Source organism: Serinus canaria, chromosome 1A (assembly GCF_022539315.1).
Source record: "Serinus canaria isolate serCan28SL12 chromosome 1A, serCan2020, whole genome shotgun sequence".
NCBI classification, from domain to species: Eukaryota; Metazoa; Chordata; class Aves; order Passeriformes; family Fringillidae; genus Serinus; species Serinus canaria.
In genome coordinates, this window is record NC_066314.1 from 14,902,630 (window position 1) to 14,924,738 (window position 22,109).

The 22,109-nt window shown below is 39.5% G+C and overlaps 2 protein-coding genes across 2 annotated transcripts; both read left to right on the plus strand.

The window, feature by feature from the left end:
* The first annotated feature begins 5 nt into the window (after nt 1–5).
* Nucleotides 6–2,260, plus strand: TPRKB (TP53RK binding protein). Its single transcript, XM_009086816.4, has 4 exons — nt 6–296; nt 746–868; nt 1,163–1,339; nt 2,143–2,260. Exons 1-4 carry the CDS (start codon nt 156–158, stop codon nt 2,227–2,229), a joined length of 528 nt encoding a protein of 175 aa, XP_009085064.3. The 5' UTR covers nt 6–155; the 3' UTR covers nt 2,230–2,260.
* Nucleotides 2,261–11,456: 9,196 nt separating this feature from the next.
* GTSE1 (G2 and S-phase expressed 1) lies at nt 11,457–21,664 on the plus strand. Its single transcript, XM_018910245.3, has 11 exons — nt 11,457–11,593; nt 12,226–12,309; nt 12,992–13,055; nt 13,132–13,735; nt 14,600–14,747; nt 15,916–16,293; nt 16,484–16,556; nt 16,971–17,219; nt 18,347–18,542; nt 20,150–20,290; nt 21,244–21,664. Exons 2-11 carry the CDS (start codon nt 12,231–12,233, stop codon nt 21,325–21,327), a joined length of 2,016 nt encoding a protein of 671 aa, XP_018765790.2. The 5' UTR covers nt 11,457–11,593; nt 12,226–12,230; the 3' UTR covers nt 21,328–21,664.
* The last annotated feature ends 445 nt before the right edge of the window (nt 21,665–22,109 follow it).

Consider the following 22,109-nt stretch of genomic DNA (forward strand, 5'->3'; position numbering starts at 1 on the left):
CTTCCGGGGAGGGGCGAGGGCGGCACCCGGCCGGGCGGGAAGGGACGCGGGGCCGGGAAACGGGGGATTCCTGTGGGAAGGCGAGCCTCTGGTCTGAGCGGCCGGGTATTGTTAGCGCTGTGTTTTCTGCGGGACGAGCGGCCGATCCCCCGGGGATGGAGCGAACGCACCGGTTGGAGCTGTTCCCTGAGCGCAGCGTCACGCTGCTCCTCTTCCAGCACGTGAAAAATGCCGCTGCTCTGCGGAAAAAAGCCATGGAAGGGTCCATTGAGGGAGCACTGATAAACCCTGCCATGGTGAGTGGATGCGATGCCGCCCTGGCGGAGCGGAATGGCCGTGGGAGCTCACGAAGCTGGCCCTTCTCTCAGTCGCCGTCACACGGGCTGCTCTGCGCGTCCTCCGGGCCCTGCCCAAGTGCCCTCCTTGGACTTCATTACTGCTTCCTACCGCGGAAGGGGTCGGCTCTGTAAAACAGCCTTGGCAAGACTGGCCAAAAACATCGTTTTGATTAATTTCCCATCCTGCTTGGTGGAGTTTAAATCTGCCTCGTGTAAACTCCAATGCTAATTAATTCATGCTAAAATCTAGTATTTGGTGCCTTTATTCTCATTTAACCCATAAATAGTTTCAGAATCTAGTCTTTTTTTTGTTAGAATTAGGCTATCAAAATGAAGTGGTCAGGAATTTTTTCAGATTTCAAAACAGTAAGTTAATTCTGTGTAACTCTTTCTCTTGTGTTTTACAGATTGTAGATCCTTTTCAGATTCTTGTGGCAGCCAACAAAGCAGTGCATCTACAGAAGATAGGTAAAATGAAGACTAGAACACTCTATTCAGAAATTATTTTCAGCCTTTCACCAAGCAACAATGTAAGATTTATTGAACAAATTTCTTTTTTGCCAGAAAAGCTTGCTAAGATCCACACAGCCAAACTAACTACATGTATTCCTTTAACACTCTATGTAGCTAGGAGCAGAAGTTTTTAATTGATATTTTTAATGACAGTAATATGCTGTTATGGTTTGTAGCTTGTCAGAATTCCATTAATACAAAATGTCTGTCAATTTATACTCATGGCGTATCTGACATAGTAACTGAAAAGGTTCCTTGTATGTAGCAAGAAAGTGACTCAAAATATTTTGGATTTTTTTCTCTTTTTTCAGATTTCAGATGCATTTAAAAAGTTTGGCATTTCAGACAGCGACACAGCAGTACTCATTGTGCTGGTGGTGGATGGAGACAAGAATGTAAATCTGGCAGATATAACATCTCAGGTGGAAGGCCAGCAGGTTTCCTTAGATGAACTCCCCCAGCTAACAGACACTGCCAAAGTTAAAAAGGTGTGTAGCCAAAAGAGAGGACTGACATGAAGAAAAGGGACAGTTTATTTAGTTGTCTGATTAAATATCAATTAACTTAGGTTCTGAATTTCTTTAGCACAACTGAAAACTTGTTTTGAGTGGACTTTAATTATTTCTTTGAATTTTTCAGTTGAAAAAAATTTTAGTTGTCACACCCTGACATCACAAAATTTAAGTCTTCAAATTATTAATGTTGTTAGGGAATTAGAGCATAAAAATAAATTCCTGGTTGCTGCCTACCATCCAAGAACTTTTGATTCCTGTTTTTCAGGCAAATATTAATTTGATTAAAAATTTCAGTCCAGAGCATTTTCATAAGCTTAAGTACATAGATAGTCCCAGAAGGTTATGAAAATGCTCAGGTTAATTAGCTGTTGGAGCTGTCTTGGGGCATTTATGCTCTTAACAGATTACCATATGCTAAATAGGTATTTTGAAGCAAATGTCTTCTATGTGATAAAACTCAAGTAACTTAAATTATATTTATCATGTCTGTCAAAGTATTGATAGGAGACATATGAATAAAATTGGGCAAATCATAGCATTTAACATATGGAGCTAAAAGTGCTGCTCTCATTCAGTTTCATAGCTTTCCTTATCCTTGCAGTTTCAGAATTTGCTTCAGTCCAAATTTTGTCTTGCAGTCACAAGAAGATAGAAATTTCCAATATAAAAGTGGGGGAGAGGGGAATAATCTTTTCTTGTGTACATAGTTTTAGAAGGTATGTCATGTTTTTTCTTCCTTACACATCTTTACTGTTTTTCTTGTTTTTTTCCTGCAGATGTACAAAATTACTCCACAGGAAGAAAAAATCGGCACCTTATTGGATAGTGTTGTTTGCAGAATGTCAACAAAAGATGTTTTGTGAAAAGGTGGAAATAAATTTCAGAGGAAGTGAAGTAATACTGAGTAGTGTGATGACATCTGAGCTTTAACCAAGCTCAGATACAAGGGTAACCTGAGCTGTGTTCTAAGCACAGAGAGCATGCCAAGCAGAATTCGCCATTGACATTTCGGTGCTTTTTCTTGACAAGGGAGAGTTGGCAGTACTTTAAGCTGAACTTAAACAAAAGGCTTGGAAATTGTACTTAATTTTGTCTTTTGTCAAATGTTTTGGTAGCCCCAGAGAGAGTTCAAACGTTGTAAATCATTTTTATTAACCGTGCTCTGATTTGTTTTGGTTTGGCGACCTGATGGATGATATCCTTTTAACAATACTACTGCCAGAAAAGGCATCTTTATAGCCCAAGTATTTCTGATGGACTGGAAAGAGGAAATTTTCCATAAACAATCAGCAACATCTTCCTCTTTGTGCTCCTGGGATAGAGTTGCTGCCCACCCTTTGAGGACAGGAAGGGGCAGAGGGGTGCCGTGCCAGCCAGTGGCAGTGTGGAGCAGGGGCACCAGAGATGTGTACAATGAGAATAAGGTCAGTGTGGATAATGCTGTGGTGGTGTTAGCACCTGACAGTCTGATGTCATCCATTGCTGGCTTTAAAGGATAAGGAGTGGTGCTTTTACTTCCTAACACTGGTATGCATGGTGATGCTGAAGTCATAGAGCCTGGTTAGAGGTGCAGAATGCACAGACAAATTTGCACCATAGGTTGTATCCACTTAAATTGTCAATAGAGCTTACATAGTATTCTTAAAGGACATAAAACTTGTTTTTTTGAACCACTGCTAGGAAAGGCCATCAAAGGGAACTAGGAGGACTATTGATTTCTATTCTATTGGTTTCTATTGATTTCAGGTATAACAGCTGTGAATGTGTATCATTTAATCACATGCATGCATCCTGTTTAACTACTGTCCTATTAGGTAGAAATCTGTACTGTTTGTTATTTTTATTCTGTATTGTTTTTCTAAGATGTGCAGAAAACTTTAGCTGTCTCCATTTTTTTTCCTGATGTTTTCTGAGGTATTATGATTTCTGTACTTAAAAGATCTTTGGAAGAGAATGCCTCACATTCTTACACAAACCTTTTGAAGGAGAGGTAGATCTTAAGAGTTGACAACGGTACAGTAAACAGACCAGTGAACTGACATATTGACCTGGTTTTGTCTGTGTTTCTGTGTTTAATACAGAAATGGACAGCTTCAGTTTTGCATTTTGACTTCATTTAAGTCTTCCCTTAGTTAAAACACAGTAGTACAAATACCATCCTTTTCTTACCAACCAGACCAATAGCAAATTTAGTTGCGAAGTGCTAAGGGAATGACAAGGTTTATCAAAGGATTAGGGGCAAATGGCTGTGCTGACATCTTGCTTTAAAGATGGCTTTACAGAATGCATCATCCTCTCTAAAGGGAAATGTGATGCAGTTGTAAAAAATGGAGCCTGGAAGGACTTGAGTTTTCAAAAGTGTGTCACGTCAGCATGTGAGAATGACCATGGAAAAAAAAAGACTTGTTTTCCTTTTCTGACAGTCCACTTGGTACATGGAATATATCATAAGCTTCACTGGCTGAACTACAATGTTTTTGTTAGTTTAAAATAACAGCAGACAGGCTTACTTAAACCACTGCCTTTTTTGAACACATGTAAAACATTTGTCCAGTCTGTTTAGTACAGGAGAAATAGTAATAAAATGATTGCTGTGTAAAGTTTTGATACGCAAGTTCCAAACTTGGGTTCCCAGTTTCTACTTCTCCATGTATTTCATTGGTGTAGAGATATTAAATTGCTCGTTACTGTTGACATAAGTTAAATTGTGATTTACTGTGAAACCCAAATGAGGTGTTTTGTGGGTGGATTTACAGGAAATTATTTTGGGAGCTGATGTCTCCAGTGTCATTCAGTCAGGCAGATGATTTGAGTCTGTTTGCGTTGAAGACTATGCCCTACAAGACCACAGGTTTTCTCTAGATGTGGTTGCATTATCCAAGTTGAATGAGTTATTTACAAAAACTGGTAATAAAAGTAGATTTTGTTCACACTGCAAAGATGCAGTTGTCTTTCTGAACACATTAAAAATTATTTAATTTAGATCTCTAATGTTACTGTTAACTAAGGCTGTTTTCCAGGAAAGCAAAATTTTAAGAAAAATGTTTATCAAAACATTTAATGTTCTACAGTAGTCTCTTTTGAACTTTCATACCTCATCTTCTCCATCACAGGGGGAAAGAGGAAATGTAAGTATTTTCAATGCTTTATTTGGACCTCCAATACTTCAGAGGCAGGATTATACCTGCAGAATTTATAAATTTAACAGTTAAATGCTACATTATGATATGTGGTCAGTTGTTCTAGGTTTTTTTTTTCCCTTGGTGGGGTGCATTTGCGATTTTGTGTTTGACTTCCAGCACACTGAGGCCACTGCCTGTCCCACAGCCCTGTTCACCAGGGGTTTTTGTGCTGCTGTCAGAGTGTGTAGGTCCCTCTCCCATCTCATGTACTTCAAACTTATATTGGCAAGGGAGGGCCCATCCTTTTGTGTTCACTTGTAATGTTCCCCTACATGTTTTATGACTGGGTCCCTATGTTCTATGACAATGTATTTAATGTGCTAATTACCTGTTTTCTTAAGTATTCCTTTTGTGCTGTTCTCTAGGGAGCATCACCAAAGCACTGCTCCCATGTTAAAGCAGGCTGAGGTGGTGTCTTAACAAGGGTGTCTGTGCAGGTAGAGTGATGCTGGTTGGAGGAGCAGCAACTCCAGCACCTCACTGCCTGCTGAGAGCTGACACCGGTGTCTCTGGTGCTTCACTGACCTTTGTTAACACTCCTGGAGCTCTTCTCAGAGACATTTCAGTTTATATACCTCTCCTGATTAGGGATAGATACTAAAATGGGGTACACAATACTTTAGGAATTGCAAGTACTACCTAATTACAAATGTGTATCTGAGTCTGTAAAATGTCTAAATATCTTGCAGAGTTTTGTTGTTTTGGTTTTTTTTTTTTTTTTTTTTAATTGGGATAGTGTGTGTTATTTTAGGCAATGCTAAAATTTGGGTTTAAGCTGAGTTTAGGCTCCTAAGGCTTGGACTATTGTCTCCAACAGTCACTGTCCCTCAGAGCTGTCAGTCCACTAATGTGTGCTCATCAGCTGTAGACAACCAACAAAGAGTGGAACAGAAACTGCCAAACAGCTCTATACTCAGAAGCTTGCAGGTTGTCTGAGTGGGATTGCTTCCTTGAAAATGTGGGAGTATGCAATGCCCCCCATCAGTGATGGGCTGGTGTATGTAGGAGCTGGTGCTGCCATGAGATGTTAATGAATTATGGAAAAGCAAGTGGTGGTTGCAGATAAATATGTACAAGGTGAAGACTGAGCCAGCTGGTTCTGTGACAAAGGATTCACAAAAACAGCTTATTCCATAATTTTATTCCTGAGTTTACAAAATCATTACCATACATTAAAGATAATGGATGCAAGTCCCATATAAACTCTTCAGCAGCGGAGATGAGAATTTGACTTTTCCATTGATCTTCATTTGCCAGCACAATAGCTGGGTTTGTTGATTATTTTTTCCTATGTTGTGACACAGCAGATTATTTCCCTGTTTACAGTGTATGTTTTACCATGGATTGGGACAGGCGGAGGTAGAGACTCAGCAAGTTCACAAATGGAAACCTGGAGTGGACATACAAAATATTGACCAATAAAACAGAAGTTGAACTCTTCTTTCTAGAATGAAGAGTCATGCTTAAAGTTTCATATACATGCTGAGGGTAATATAAATGTGTACAGGTCAAAGAGGTCTCTGTTTTTCACAAAATGATGTTCTGTACATGATTTGTTAAATTGCTTCATAGATTCACTTCCACAAGTAGCAAGCATTTAAGACTTTCAAGTAAACTGAAATGCGCTGAGACCATTTTTTTTACTTCTTGAATATGGACAATTGACACAAATACTTTTTTAAATACTGACAAAGAAAGTCCCTATATTGCTGCTATAAGGATGAATCCTTTCTTGACCAGGCTCCCCAGAGTGCCCCTAGAAGGATCATGATGATCACTGTGTAAAGGGTGTGGACTGTAACAAGATCATCTCCATGCTGGTGCTTGAACCCAGAGGTGCTGTGCCAGTTCTCACTTCTGTTTCCATTAGTTTTCTGTCTGTGAGCACGGAGAGAATGTATCCTGACATAATAAAAAGCAAGATGAAGGTTAAAAATTATTCTTCTTTATTAAGAGTTCAGTAGTGTTTGTAATGAAATCCAGAGTGTGCATTGAATCATTGACTAGATTTGGGAAAGAGCTCTTCAGATTGTCTGGAGCTAATAAAATAATTTCTATAATTGGAAATGCAAAACATTTACCAGCCATTTGGTATTTCTCTCCCACTGACAGGCACAGTGACTGGATAGCGGCTTGTTTGAGGAAAAACAGTGTTATTATCACTATTGATACAGATCATTGTATGAGAAAAAACATACCCTTTCATTTTGCAATATGATGAAAGAGGCAGGGTTCAAATAAAAAATTATAGTTTTCAAAGCTTTAATGTATGGGAATAAGCACAGCATGTCATCTTCCCATCTTGTTCTTGCATGTTTTTCTATCTCTGCTTTTCAGCGGGGACTTGTGTCAAGGTTTCCATTAGGCAAAGATACCAGTCAGGAGTAACTACATAAAGCATATCTGCAGGATTCTCTGCAGTAACATTTGACATTGCTTTGTCACCTTTCCCAAAGGGTTTGAAACTAGAAGTATTCACCTATGGCAACAGACCTCCAGTTATTTTCTTCACTTAAAATTGCCTGCTAAGCCCCTGTGCTAAGTCCTTGTTCCTGCTGCTTTTGCCTTTTTTTTTTAAGAGAAAATAAGTGTTTAATGTGCACAATTACATCTGAACTGGAGTGCCAAAAAGAGATTAACTAGCTTGTGATTTTCACGTTAGGAAGGGGGTCTGAGATGGATTAGATGTATTGCAGGTCTGGTTCATATTTGTTCCTGCTGTCACTGTGACAGAAGAATAGAGATTACCACAAATGTTAGTACAGATTAGGAGTAAAAACAAACTTTAAACCACAAATTACATACTTAGCCACACTTGGAAGAGAGCTGTCAAAACTGATTTGTTAAATCAAGACTAGGAAATGCAATCTCCAAAAGGGAATTAATCAATAAAACAGAAGTTCTGCTGTTGAGCTTTTACAGAAGGTAATTGCAGAATTAGACATTAACATTTTTATCAGGACAGTCTGTCATGTGTAGCTGCAAATCAAATAACAGTTCATGATCATTTGGGAGCATCATGTGAAGACCATGAGAGGAATATTCTGCCAATAGTTCGCTTTTCTGTTCCTACCTGAGGGGAATGCAGTATATGCAGCTTACCTTCTGCAAGCATTCATGGTGTCTGGGTGATTGAGTTCCCACTGCGTCAGATGTCTTCTTGCAGAGAGGAAAAATCTTATTTTATCCTCGTTTCCTTGCACAAATTGAGACAATTTTCTCTCAGTACCAACAAAAAGAATCTTCTTTCTAAGCCCACCAACTTGACCAACAGTAATCTCAGAACACTTCTTACGTGTTAATGAAAGCTCTCAAATTAATGGTTTCTAAAGCTGATTTTGACACAGTTCTTCAAGAAATTCCCTTGAGCAGTTCACAAGGCAAGTTATGAGTAATCCCAGTGACTGGCTTCTTTTAGCTGCTGGGATCTCTTGTTATAAACAGTAGCTCGCCGCTGAAGTGTTGCCAAATTTATAACAACCCAAGTAATGCACAGATGGAGGGTGGTGGTGTTGAAAAATGCAGGATGGGCTGTAACAGAATTACTTTCAATTAGATCACAAGCTATTTTGGGTTAAAACTTAGTTCCTTTCTACAACTGCAATTTGGTTTAAATTGCCTTGAGTGAAATTTCAAGCCACCATCACTTACATGTGCTGTAATACTCAAATATTTTTTATGAAAAAAGCAGACGGCTTTTCAAGAAAACTGACTTTTATAATACGATCACATTCAATGGGCAGTAAATAAGCAGTCAATAATATCACCACAAAAACCCACATTTTGACATCCAGGGTTAGTAACAAAGTCATATACATCCTATTATTTCCTGACCACTTGGAGCCATTAATTACTAAGAGGCTGTGCCAATGCAGAGTTCCTCCCAAGCTGGGTGTTGCATGACCAGCTGGGTTAATGGTGGGTTTAGTACAACTAATTCAATGCCCCTCTAATGATCTGTAGGGCTTGTGAACAAACACATTTAAATTTGCAATTTATAAACACAGACCAAAAACGTTCTTTCCCAAAACACTTTATTGCATCATCTTTAAAATAACTGTATTTCTCTTTTAACTGTTACTTTCAGCTTATTGTCACATATAATTGCTATTAAGACAAATCTGAACTTGCAGTTCTGGTGCATTTCTAAAGGCTTTTGCCTTTCCTTCATATATGTCATGGTTACAGCATTTAAGTTTTTATAAAAATAAAACTGGTTCCTTTAGTTTTATTAAAACAACTAGTAATTTCCTAATATATATATATATATATATATATATATATATATATATGTCCTGGAAGAATCACTTACACTTCAGAAAATAAAAATGAGTTTGTTGACCCACGTGAATAAAACTGTGTCACTGGAACCAGTGAAGCTACCAAGGACAAAGACTCATTCTTCATTATTAATAATAAATTAAATATAGAAAACCAGAAATATTACAATGACTTGGAAGAAGGAATTCAGACATCAATAAGAATTACTGACTTGAATCAGTTCTAGCTTTTTCAGACCTGATCCTGAGAATATAAGAAGTTTTAACTCTTGGATTTGGTTTCTTAAATAATAGATACATGGATAGATGCAACAATAAAAGCTGTATTCTGCTCCAGGGACACTCCCAACTACAAAAGGCCTGCCAAGGGGAGCACAGCCCTGCCCCAAGACTGCTCCCTGCACACCTTTCTGCTCAGCACCACCCATGTGCTTGGCACCTGAGCCTCAGTGACAGCCTGCTTCTACTGTTCCACTTAGGCTTAGGGTCAGGCTTAGGGTTGAGAAAAGCACAAAGCCTAGAACTTTAGGGACAACTGAAAGGTATGCAAATGGGAGCAATTCATGTCATCTCCCTACACTTGACAATAGCTTTACTTCAGAATTTGCTTTATTTTTGACTATTGAATTTCTTGTCATTATAACCCTGCCCTAGTCTGTTTGTTTCACTTTTTCCCCTGACTTTGAGATTTCATTTCCTTTCAGGAAAGGAAATCCTTCATTTCGTGAAAGGAAATGAAATCTTGTGATTTCAAACTGTACCAATTCAGCGAGGTTTGGTCCATTTCCCTGTGCTTCATGTCATCCCATTACCTTATAATTTTTTTCCTTTTGGTTCAGAAATTTCAACAATGAAATCTTAAAAACAGAGAAGAAAGTGTAACAAACATTCTGGAAAGGAGATATTATATGCTAAAATAAAATGCAATTAAAAAAAAAAGGAAATTTGGGAATGCAGTGATTCCAACCAAACCAATTGAGGTGAAATTAAGTGCAGTGAAAAGGACTAAAATTACCAAAATTAAATTTACTAAAGTCCCAAAATCAGGGAATTAGGTCAAACAAAAAAACAGGAGAAGAAATAGATGAAATGAAATGCTTAAAGAAAAAGAAAAAAAATTGCAACAAAGGGAAAACAATCAAATGGCATGGGATGACATGAAGTACAGGGAAATAGACCACACCTTTTCAAATTGATCCTCATTGAAATCGCGAGGTTTCCTTTGAGGAAATGAAGAATTTCCTTTCATGAATGGAAATGAAGTCTTGAAAACAGAGAAAAAAGTGAAACAGACTAGGAAGAAATTAAAATGACATGAAATTGAATGGGAAGAAATAAAAGAAACCAATAAATTGAAATCATTACATCCATAAGAGTAATTCAAGGAGCAATGAGGAAAACATCAATGAGAACAGGTAGAAAATTCTGATGTAAAAAGATGGAAGACAGAAACTGTAACATTGAGGATTAGCCTATTTTACAAGCTGCTAAACCAGACAGTTCCCCATGCAACTCACCTCTGCCAGCCAGGAGGGACTCCTCAAGGGAGGGAGAAGTATGAGGTGAGCACGTTAATACTCAGCAGAAACCTATTTGTCCCAGCTATTTATTGTGCATATTTTCCAATACATAAGACACTTGCTATGTACTCAAGTCACATACATACTGCTTGTGGGGCTCCATGAAAGGTAAGAAAATGACGAATGGTCAACTGGAGAAAGGATTAGAGAGTATCTTGTCTATATGAAAATCTGCAGGTTATGATTAACTATTCTTATTCAGCTGATAAATTCCAGCTGGTTGATTTAATAATCTAAAAATACTTAGAACAGAATACATCACTGGAACTCCATTTCTCATACCATGCATGCATGAAGAGAAAACCCTAAGCACTGCACAGCATTAAATGTCAGAAGAAATGTGAAGAGTTGTGTTTTCTAAGAACATGGTTCTACTTTTAAAACTATTCTATCAGTCAGGCTGCTTTAATGGGACTGATAATTAACAGTCTGTAGCTGGGACTGACATCCATGGATCTCATTATTCCTTATGCCATTTTAGGACTAGATAAAAATCCCCTTTGCAGAAAGGGATATCACAGAATCTATTAGGCTGGAAAAGACCTCTGAGTCCAACTTTGAACACCACCTTGACAACTAGACTGTGGTAGTGAGCACCACATCCAGTCATTCCTTTAACACCTCCAGGATGATGACGGCTCCACCACATTCCCGGGCAGCCCATTCCAATGTCTAGTCATGCTTGCTGTGATTAAATTCCTCTTATGTCCAAGCTGAGCCGCCGTTTAGCTTCAATTCTAAAGTTAAAGCCACTAAGACAACCACATCCAGCAAAGGTGTCAAGGAAACCAAAGAAATGGGCGCGCAGGCCGCACCGCAGCCAGCACGGCGCCTCTGCCCGGAGGCACAGCGCACGCCGGCGCGGCCTCACAGCGAGACCTTCGGCAATGCCCACACCCTGCTGAGGCTGAGCCAGCACCGCCAGGCAAGCCGGGCTGAGCAAGGACGACTCGCGGAGATCGTGCACTACGGCCAAGACCCGTGCCAGAGGAGAGGAGGGGACGGCAGCGCAGCCGTTGGGGGCCCCCGCCGAACTACAAGCCCCAGAATGCACCGGAACCGCTCGTGTATCCTTCGAACCTGCCAATGAGGGCGCCCGGGGCGCGTCACGTGAGCGGGGCGCGCTTTCCGAGTCCGGGCGGGTACGCGGCGCGGCTCGTGCGCGGTGGCCGTGAGGGGCGAGAGGTGAGCGCGGGGGGACGGCGGCGGCGGAGGAGGAGGAGGTCCCGGCTCGGGCCCTTCTCCTGAGCCCTAGCGTGGTGCCCGGAGGCCTTTCCCCTTTTCCCTTTTCCCATCGCGGTCGGGGAAGAGGGGGACCTGTGCGAGCTCGGCTGAGGTGGGGCGTTGGGTGGTCAGCGGGCTGGTGAACTGCGTGGCATCCCATGAACCATCTTTTCGGTGATGCCCGGGTACAGGATGAGTAGCAATACTAAATTAAACTAAACCACAGGAAGCGTCATTTAAGCTTAAGTGAATAGGAACTTTACATGGAGGGTGGCAGAACACCGGACTAGGCTGCCCCGGGAGGTCATGGAGTCTCCCTCTCTGGAGATATTCCTAACCCACTTGGAGGTGTTCCTGTGTAACCTGCTCCAGGTGACACTGCCTTGATATGGGATTGGACTAGACGATCTCCAGAGGTCTCTTCCAACCCTAAATATTCCGTGATTCTGCGTGGCAGTCCCTAAATATGAGAGTCTTCAAAGGGAATGTGTACCTCCTCACTAATTCGGCAATATCATCAAAGTCTGTAAGGCTGTTGTTCGGTTTGGGGTTTTTTTTTAAACCTCTTGCATGCCTACTTCTATATTTTGCAGGTACTATGGAGGAAAAAAAAGAAATGTCAGTACAGAGCCTGAGTCATTTGACTGAAGAAAAACTGGATATTTGCATGAGCAGTGGTAGGTGGATAACATGTTGAGTTATTCTCTATATGGTATGTCCCCTGTTATAGGCTAGGCCAGCTCAGATCAGTAGACATTCTCTGTCTGCCTCACATCATGTTCTGTGTACTGACTTTCTTGGATGGCTTGCTGTTGCTGAGAAGCCTCCTGAGGAGCTTGTGGAGCATGATGCTAAAGCTTGTGTAATAGTGACTGATGTCATCAAACTTTCTTCTATATGTCTAATCTGAGCTCCTCCCTTATCCATCAGCTGCTGATTTATTTAGGGTATATGTTAACTAGTAAGGAAAGTAATCTTTCTCACTGGTTCCTGCTACTGTTCTGTGGTAACCTGAACAAGAAAAGTACTGATGGATGGGACAAATGCACTGTCACATAGCTCTAGATTACATGTTCTCACTTATTTTGATTGGAGGCTGCTGATAAGCTGCATTCCATGTTGCTGTTACAGCTGCTTAGAAATTACCATTAAGCTGTTTCACAATATTTGGTCATCTCACAATTATCATATTCACAATTGTACCTTAAATTTCTTGGACCTAAAATATGTTTTCTTAAGTTTAATATTTTAAACTTGGTAGCTAAAGCTTTTTGCCAGCTGACATCACTCACCAAATTGTCAAAGCATAATGCAGTAATTTCATTGCAAATCCATGCTGTGACCAAATCCTTTTTACAGTTTCAGACTTACCTCTTCTGACTGATGAAAAGTTTGATTTTGACCTTTCACTCTCTTCAACAAGGTAAGTTATGTAAGTACTGTAGACTCTTCAAAATGGATACATGGATGGTGCTGGCCTAAATTATTTTTCTTTGTAGTGGAAATGAAGATGAAGTTTTTGTTGGACCTGTGGGACACAAAGAAAGATGTATTGCTGCCAGTATTGAAGCAAAAAAGTGTGCAAATGCTTTTGATGATAAACTCATGTGGAGCCCACTTCAAGGAGAGAAATTTGTGGAAATTTTCAAAGAAGCTCATTTGCTGGCACTGAAAATAGAGACTGGAAGCAAGGACAAGGAGACCAAAATAAGCCAATCAGAAGAACAGGAAAACAAGTTTGTAGAAACATTTGTGGAGGATCCAAAGTCAAAGCTGAAGATACTGAGAAACAAAAACATAGAAATAAGTCCCAGGCCTGTTAAACGGGAGACATACTGTGTGCAGGATAGCCCAGCATGTCAGCTGCCACCTTGTTTTCAGAAGGCATCACAGAAACTTGTGACAGATGGCAAAGTACATGCTCTTCCTGATCCTCCTGACAGAAGCCCTGTTAAAACTTCTGTGTCTCCTACAAAAAATGCCAGTTTACCCCTAACAGAGGAGCAGGAAACTAAGGAAACAAATACAAAGGCAACTGGCAAACTGCCAGTGATAAAACCTTCGTCTACTTCTGGAAAAAGCAATTTGTTGACAATTGATAAGGTAAAGTCAGGTTCTGGGCAACATTTTCTTCAAGTGAAGTCTGTGTTTTAGGAATATTTAACCTGTCTACAATCTTTTATTTTCAAAAACAAACTTTAATCTTCTGGTGCTTCTCTACCTCATAAAATCCTTGGTCAGAAAACTTATATAGAACAACAAATGAGGGCAGGTACTATGGTATAATAACCAGTTACTTTGTCTATTATGACAGTGTTGAGCATTTGCAAGTAAATTTATTTTCCTTTGTATTCTGTTTTTTTGAATACTATAATTCTTGGCTTCTAACTGGTTTTTGACACTGCTGTGTTGCTGGTAAAATTACTACACTGTTACACTTCATGTGTAATTTTATACTTAATGTGTAAAAGTGGCTTTATTTAATCCTTGTCAATGGAAATGTATCCTTGGATAGCAAGGAAACAGTTGTATTAGTGACCTTGTGAGCCCCATTCCCAGTGTTTTGATAGAATATCTTTTGGATTTTATTGCTCTACACTTCATAGCTTAGGCTCAAGTATGCATTACAGATTTTAGTGAAGATGTGGTAGGGGCCTCTCTAGAACCATCACCTATAGAAATTACAGGACTCTGATATACTGCTGCCTAGGCTGACTCTTTTTATTCTCTAGTTCCTTTAAGTCTGTACTCAAGTTTGTGTCAGGTATAAAAATGACTGTTTGCCTCCTAGATCTGATGTTTCAGTTCTGTATAATAATCCAGATACAATGATCTGTCTCTAAGAAAATTCACTTCTTAAAATGCAATCTGAGTTAAGGAGCACCTCTAAAATTCTCAAGTAAAAAGTAACAATACTAAGACAAATAATGGCAAAATAATGTGTTAAATGTTTTGCTTTTGATTCAGCCTGGCTTAAGGAAGATGACATATCTGAAATGTCCTCGTGTTGCCAGTGGTCTCACAAGGAAGACTACATCATCATCTTCATCATCAGTTTCCAGCATGAACTCAAGTCTTAATTCAAGTTTACCAATTTCTCCTATAGGCAAGAAAGGTAATTGCTCTTACTACAGATTTGTACCACAAATCAATTTTGAAATAGCTAAGCATTTCTGGACTTTGGATTTGGAAATGTTTCAATGGTATTCAGTACATTCAAGCACTAAGAAGTATTTTGTATGGAGAATAAGATTTTCTAGGCTAGCCCAGTAAATGCCTGTGGACTAAAGATAAATTTAGGCATCCATAATTTGTAGATTGACTAGATTCATACAAACTTGCCTACATGTGAGCATCTGACACAGCTAGAAAGGAAGCAATGCCCCTGGAATTCTTTCCTTTATGCATGATCTCCTCTATCAGAGCCAAGAACGTGAGCTTCTGTATGCTCTAAGCTTGCCTGACTGGAATTAGAAGAAAAAAACAAAACACCAAAACAACTGAAATTTGGAAGGAAATGGGGAGGCATTATTCCCTGTTTCTGGAAGCCTAAATAAAGGATGGGCTTTACTCAACCAGATGGGAGTAACACCTTTTGGGACGTAACACAGCCAAGAGGCTTGTACTGTGTTGACACCATGAATTTGACCATTTCAGTAAGCCTCAAAGGTTCACGAAAATAGTCTAGAAGTACTGATGGATGTAAGGGCTACAGTTCTTGTACATCTATCAAAATATAAAGCGTGAGCAAATTTTTATTTTGCACCTACTTTCTGGGAGATTAATAATAATTAAAAGCTTAGTATGAACTGTATTATGCAATAGAACTGTCTAATCAAGATTCATTCACGGTTAATGAAAGTAACCCACAGGCTGAAAGTAAGAACTGCAGAAATCTGGGAAAAATGCTTGTGTGGTAGTTTAGCCTGTGGTGTTAATCAGTGTAACTCAAACTGTTACCTCCTTGAAAGGCTGCTTAAGGGAACAGGGCCATCTCTGCTGGGAGTAAATGCTGGAAGTAATTTGAATCTGAAGCTGTTCTGGCATTCCTTGAAGAATATTCTTTCACTTGATTGCAGTAATTCAGGAATTTGGTGAGAAGACTATAAAATAAAATTGCCAAAGAATTTGAGGAATAAATTTTCAGTAGTTGTATATATTCTCCTTAAACTTGAACTGTTTGAACCTGAATTTAAATGCTGTAAATTACTGTTTTTCTTTCCTGTGTTAGTATAATTATTCTGCTTAGTCAAAAATGATAGAAGTACAACTTTCTATTTCAGGAAAATCAAGCATGTCATTAAAAGCTAGTGTGAGTGGCTCTAAGCTTTCATCTAGTACAAGCAAGCTGGCCCTTGTCAGACCTACCGCAGTGTCATCTCTGCAGGCTGCCAATGCTGAGAAATCCAGGAAGCAAGTGAGATCAGCTAGTACTCCCAAAATACCTAGTGCCATAAACCTGGCTAAATCTTCAGCTTCTGCAGCATCATCTGAAGCTGCAAGCAGTGGAATTCGGAGACCAAGCTCTGCTTCCAGTCTGCAGCAGCTATGTCAGCAGAATAAAGATGGGAGTTCAGCAAAAGGGAGCCTGTGTCCAAAGCCCAAGGCTAGAGTTTTTTCTGTTTCCACAAGTCAAACAAAGGCTCCTGTGAAGGCTCAAGGTAAGCACATACTTTGTATGGCCTGTCTTCTACTTTGGTTATTAAAAGCAAATGTTACCTTGAAGGCTTGTTACTTGTTCATTGCACTTCTGTCCACCTTTGGGAAGGAATTAGTATTTAACTGAAAGATAACTGCTCTAAAATAAATAAATATGAATCTGATAGCAATTAACAAAAATTTTCTCTTTAGATGCAACACCAAACAAGATGGCACCAAAAGCAACACCATCTCTTGGATTAACATTTTGTGGCACACCTGGAAGGTAGGGCTTCACTGAAAATTGAGTGCACTGAGGCATCCTTCTTAGCATGCAACATGGCTGGGTGTCACAACAGTCTGTTAAAAGTTTTAACTTCATTGTCTAGTCCCTTGAGACCTGCCAAGTTAGACATGTTGGTGCTTATTGGAACTGATTTAAAACAAATCAAAACCCAAGACTAAACCAAATAACCCTCCTACTCTATTCAGAAGAGGTTTCTTTGCAGTGCTAAATAGACTAAAATAACTCATAAGAGAATTATTTTTGAGTAAACCCTTACTATGCTGTGATTATCTACCTTTAAGGTGACTACTGTTCCCTTACTGACCAAAGGGAAATGGATTTCTGTCCTTTGGTAGAATAGTGTTATTCAAACAGTTTGTAGAAGGTATTGGCTAAGGCCTGTTCCTCTTCTAGTGCCATGGCAGTCAGCACTCCCATAACAGACTCAGAAGATAAAGCCTTCCAGGGTTTTTGTTTTCCTGACAAGTGTGCTGCCATGACTCCAGCCAGCATGAAGCGGTCTGGCCTACCTACACCTGTCCGTCGGATCTCAGGGTTCCCAGCAGTGACTCCTAAAACTGTACCAAGAATGCCAACTTCTCCACATGCTGCATCTCTTCGGCAAAGCTTCAGCTTTTCTACCAAAAAGACTTTTACAGCTGGGTAAGACAGAAATTTTCATGTATGAGATGAGTATTGTAGGCAAGCTGCCTCTTAGTGAACTCTAGTGATGACTCTTGGGTTTCAAGAGCCTCTGCTAAGTGTTTGAATAAACCATTTGAGCATAGAAAAGCTGTGTAGGCCTAATAAAAACTTAAAACTTATGACTGGTAAAATGGTATAAGCCATAATGAGGTGATTCAATATCTAACACTAAAGAATTACAGCTTTAATAGGAAATTATTTGTATTTCTTGAGCAAGGGAAAAAATTAAGACTTGTGTCCAGTGCTCTGGTGTTGTTTTGCTTCTGATGAAGGGAAATAGCTAAACAAAATGCATATTACTTTTAGCTTTTCTTTATATTGTTGACAATGGTCTGTAAAATGACACTTTTTAAATCATCAGTCAAAAAGCCAAGGATTTTGTTGACTTGAACTTCATTTTCTGAGCAGTTTTACTTATGTTTTAATTCTTTTTTTTTTTCTTTTCTGTGAAAGTAGTATTGCCTTCTTCATGTTATCCACCCAGCATCTTCTGACAAGGGCCATGTATATGTATGCAGGCCTGTTCTATGGCTGGTGGAGAGGAACTGTATTAAAGTAGGAATGATCCATGGTTAGAAAACTGTGTCATTTTACTTAAGCCAAATGTCTCAAATAGCCTTTTCTCTCAAGGAAACAATTATTCTGTCTACAGTGACTTTATCATACTAATCAGATTACAGCCCCTGGTCCTCCAGCCAGTGTCAGTATTTCCTTTCAGCAGGGACTGAAGTGGGTTGCACAGTGATACACCAAATCAATGCCTCTTTGCTAGCTGTTCCAAGTTTAGAGAAAAACAATGAAAATACCTTGTGTGAAGTTTTAGGCTGGATGGAATGTCAAGTAAGATTAAATTCTTCATAATCCCTTCTTTTTTTTTGCATGGGTAGGCTATACTTTTTCTGCAGAATAAAGTATTTTGGGGTTTGTGGATAACTAGCATTTATTTGGATAAAAATATGGGAAACCTTTTGGTCATTAAAGCTTGGGGTAAAAAAGGAGACAATGAGGTTAGAAATTGGCTTTTCTGTCTTTAGTAGTTCATGCTGACCAAAGAACTCAGTTATCTCTGATGTTCTTTTCCCTAGTTCTAAACAGAAACAAGAGAGTAAGACACAGCCATCTTCAGAAGATGATACGTCTCCTCCAGCTGTGCTACCTCTTGTACTTAACTTCTCACCAGAGAAAACTGCTACAGAAGGAGCAGAAAATGCATTAAAAGAGCCTGAAGTACACGAGCTGGCTGAAGTACAAAATGAGCTGGCTGAAGAGAAACAACCTGAGGTAAGAAACGACAATATGTTTTTCTACAAAACTGCTAAGTAAAGTGCTTGAGTTATTTCAAGATAAGGGATAAGTAGGGAAACCACTTCAGTATACGTGAAGTTAAAATGTGTTAGAATAATGAAATAATAAGATATTCTGATTTGGAAGGGACCCATCGGAATCAAGTCCAGCTCCCAGCCCTGCACAGGGTACTTCAGGAATCATACTAAACACTTCTTGAATTCTGTCAGGCTGGTACTGTGACCACTTCCCTGGGGAGCCCGTTCCAGTGCCCAGCCACCTTCTGAGTGAAAAACCTTTTCCTGCTATCCAATCTAAACCTCTCCAACTCAGCTTCATGATGTTTCCTTGAGTCCTGTCATTGATCATGAGAATGAAAAGATTGGTACCTGCCTCTCTGCTTCCCCTCTAGAGGATGTTCAAGACTACAATAAGGTCTCCCCTCATCTCATCCAGGTTGAACAGACCAGGTGCACTCAGCTGCTCCTCATAAGGCTTTCCCTCCAGGCCCATCACCATCCTTGTTGCCTTCCTCTGGATTATCTCTAATAACTCAATGCCTTTTTTTTATATCGTGGTACCCAATTGGCTGTAATCATGTGCACGCTCTAGTGCCTATATTTAGCACTGAGCATCATGTTTCATATGTTCAGTATTTCCATTGTGCATTCCCATCTCAAATGCACTGTCAAATACTTGAAGATTGTATATTAAATTTCCACTTTCGGAAGAGTACTGTGATGTCCTTGTAGCTTCAATTAGAAAGGTAGTGTTGCAGGGCAGTTCATGTGCAGCCATAAAGCTCCTTCAGGGATTTAAAAAAAACTCTCCAACCCCAAAACACTGCTGTAGCTAAATTCAGTCTCCTAAAAGGAGTGTAAATCTGCATACAGGGGGAGAGGATTAAAACCCAAAGTCCATATAGCACTAAACTTCAGGGTCAAGTAATTATTTCAGTGAACACTTCCCCTCTCTCAGGAATGTAGTGGCTTCATGTTGAAAGCTGGCACTCCACAGGCATTAAGAAGAAAGGGCTAAAGTTGTAGTACTGAAATATTAACCTGACAAAGTGGCTATTGATTTACAAATACTGAGGTTTAGAATAATCTGTGGATTAGTTACTTGATGTTATTTTATCAGTATGCTCCTTGTCAGCTTACTTGTTGGCTTGTGTGTTTCAGAATTGCTTGGTACATGTATGGGGTAGTTAAACTGGACAAAAAGATAACTAGAGTGTGAAGCTGTAGAAAATAGTTTATATGGCTAAATAACATTGCACAGTAATTGTAGTTAAATCATTTAAGTATTAAAAGGGTTACTAATCTTCTGTTTTAAATTTAATTATACTTTTAAGTGAAAAACTTTTATGCCCCAAGGGATCTCTTTTGCTTTGCCTTACCACATTTTCCCTGTGATGCTAGCCAGAGAGTAGGAGCTGAGGGTTTTACACTGTGTGCAATGAATCCTGCATAAAAGATACCAAGGTGTAAATTAAGCCTAATCTGTGATTATTAAAGCTGTATAAGCTAAATTGATTGCCTCAATGTAGATGAAGGAAACTTGCTGAACAGGAGAGAAAACCTGATTTATTTTTTCTTTTTAAGGCTTTACTGCTAGATATTGAAGCAGAAAAATCTCTCCCACACACTTCTGAATGTGAAAGCAGACCTTTGATTGACCTTTCCAATACTCCTGAAGTGAGTAAGATTACTTCTGCAAAGCCTGTGTTATCTGGGCAGATAAAGGTAAGCTTTATTCAAATCATCTGGTGCAAGTTATGCTAGCAGAAAAATGTCAACTGTCTGCAGAGCAGTTCCACAATACTGTAGGAATTATTTAATATTAGCTCAATATGATATACATAATTAGGTGATCTTAAGAGAATGTCATGTTTAAAAACAAATGATGTGTTCTGAACTAGAGCTCAGTGAGCAGTCTGCAAATAGGAAAAAGAGGAGGGTGGAGAAAGAACTTAGAACTAAGTACTTAAAGTAGTTGTTACAGAATAAAACTGTTCTGAAGCAGGAAGTGAATATTGTCTTCAGTAGAGTTGGCATGCTTATTCTTGTTTAACCTTTCTTGCACATTTTCAGTTCTTGACAGCAGCTCATTTTAATCGAAAAAGAAGGGATGCCTCTCCTGTTTAGTTCCTCTCCTGAGTTGGAGGATGTGTGCTGTTGAAATCTGCTCTAAATTTTACAAGCATTTTTATATATTGGTGTCTTGAAGGTAGATGCCTTTAGATCATTGTCAGATGAATGCTGGTAACTATGAGGATGCAGCCTTTAACAAAAGGTGTAGTTGGGCTCAGCTGAGTACCAGGCCCTTCAAATTTTGTCAAAAGAGGAGTATTGCAGAACTCTGACTTTGGGGGGCATGTTCAGAGGAGTTCAGAAGTGCTGTGTCCTGTCTGGACTTCACTGTCACTACAATATACATAGTAGTGAAACTTAGAAAAGGGTTTTAGGTTTTTAAGGTATGGGCAATACCACCTTTTGAGAAGCTTGTGCTTGTCTGAAAATGAGCGTGCTTTTGAAAACCTGAACACAAAAGCTCGAGTGTGGTGCTTGTATTTGTCTTCTAGATACTAACAGGAACCTAAACAAGAAAAGTACTTGAGAATAATAAAGATTATAGCTGCTAGTAGCTATGCACAGCACTTGACTACAATAGCTAAATGTTTCTGGTTTTCTTTCAGCTAATTGATTTGAGTTCTCCTCTTATCACTCTGAGCCCTGATATAAACAAAGAAAATCTGGATTCCCCTCTACTGAAGTTCTGAATTTGAACATGAAGAATTCTTAGCAACTGTGATCTTTGAAGTGGTTTTGGTGTTATTCCTGATTTGTATAATTTTTTTAATATGGCTGTAGATTATCTGATGAACTGCATTAACAAAATAGAATTCTAACACTCCTGATACAGTCAGTCATATAATGGTTTTGTTCATGGATGTGCTGCAATGGATCTATTTAAACTACATTGCTCTAAGGCAAAAAAATTGTAATTCCAGTTTCTGAATTGGAGGCCTGCCTCCTTACTTCTTACAAATTGTCATTTGATTTCTCTATGTACAACAAAGTTTTAATTTAAAATAAATGAGTTGTTTGCTAAATCTGTTCAACGTAGCAACTTTTTACTGCATGCTTTGGGTAGACTTTTCATTTGTTTCACTAACAAATGCTAATATGTAGGTAGGAACTACTGGACTTCAGGGTCGTGTAGCAAGTTTGGAAACAAACATTTTAGATTTGAATGTCAGTAGAATAAATCAACAGCAAGGAGAAGATAACAGCTTATTACTGCCCGATGATTTAGTCGTAGCTGCCCCCGGCTGGAGAAACGTTGGCTTATTCAGGGATAACGCACATGAAGCAATCGAAAGGAGATGTTTCCGTGTTTTCCTTTATCTGCCTCCCGGTGCTCGTCCTGTGGCTGATGGGCACTGGGAGGGGTCTGGCCGAGCAAGTGTGCGGGTTGTGGGTGACCTGGTGGGGGCAGAGGCGTCCCCTGCTCCTTGTCCCTGTGCGCTCCCTCCGGCCGCACCGCCGCCCCGCTGCCCTG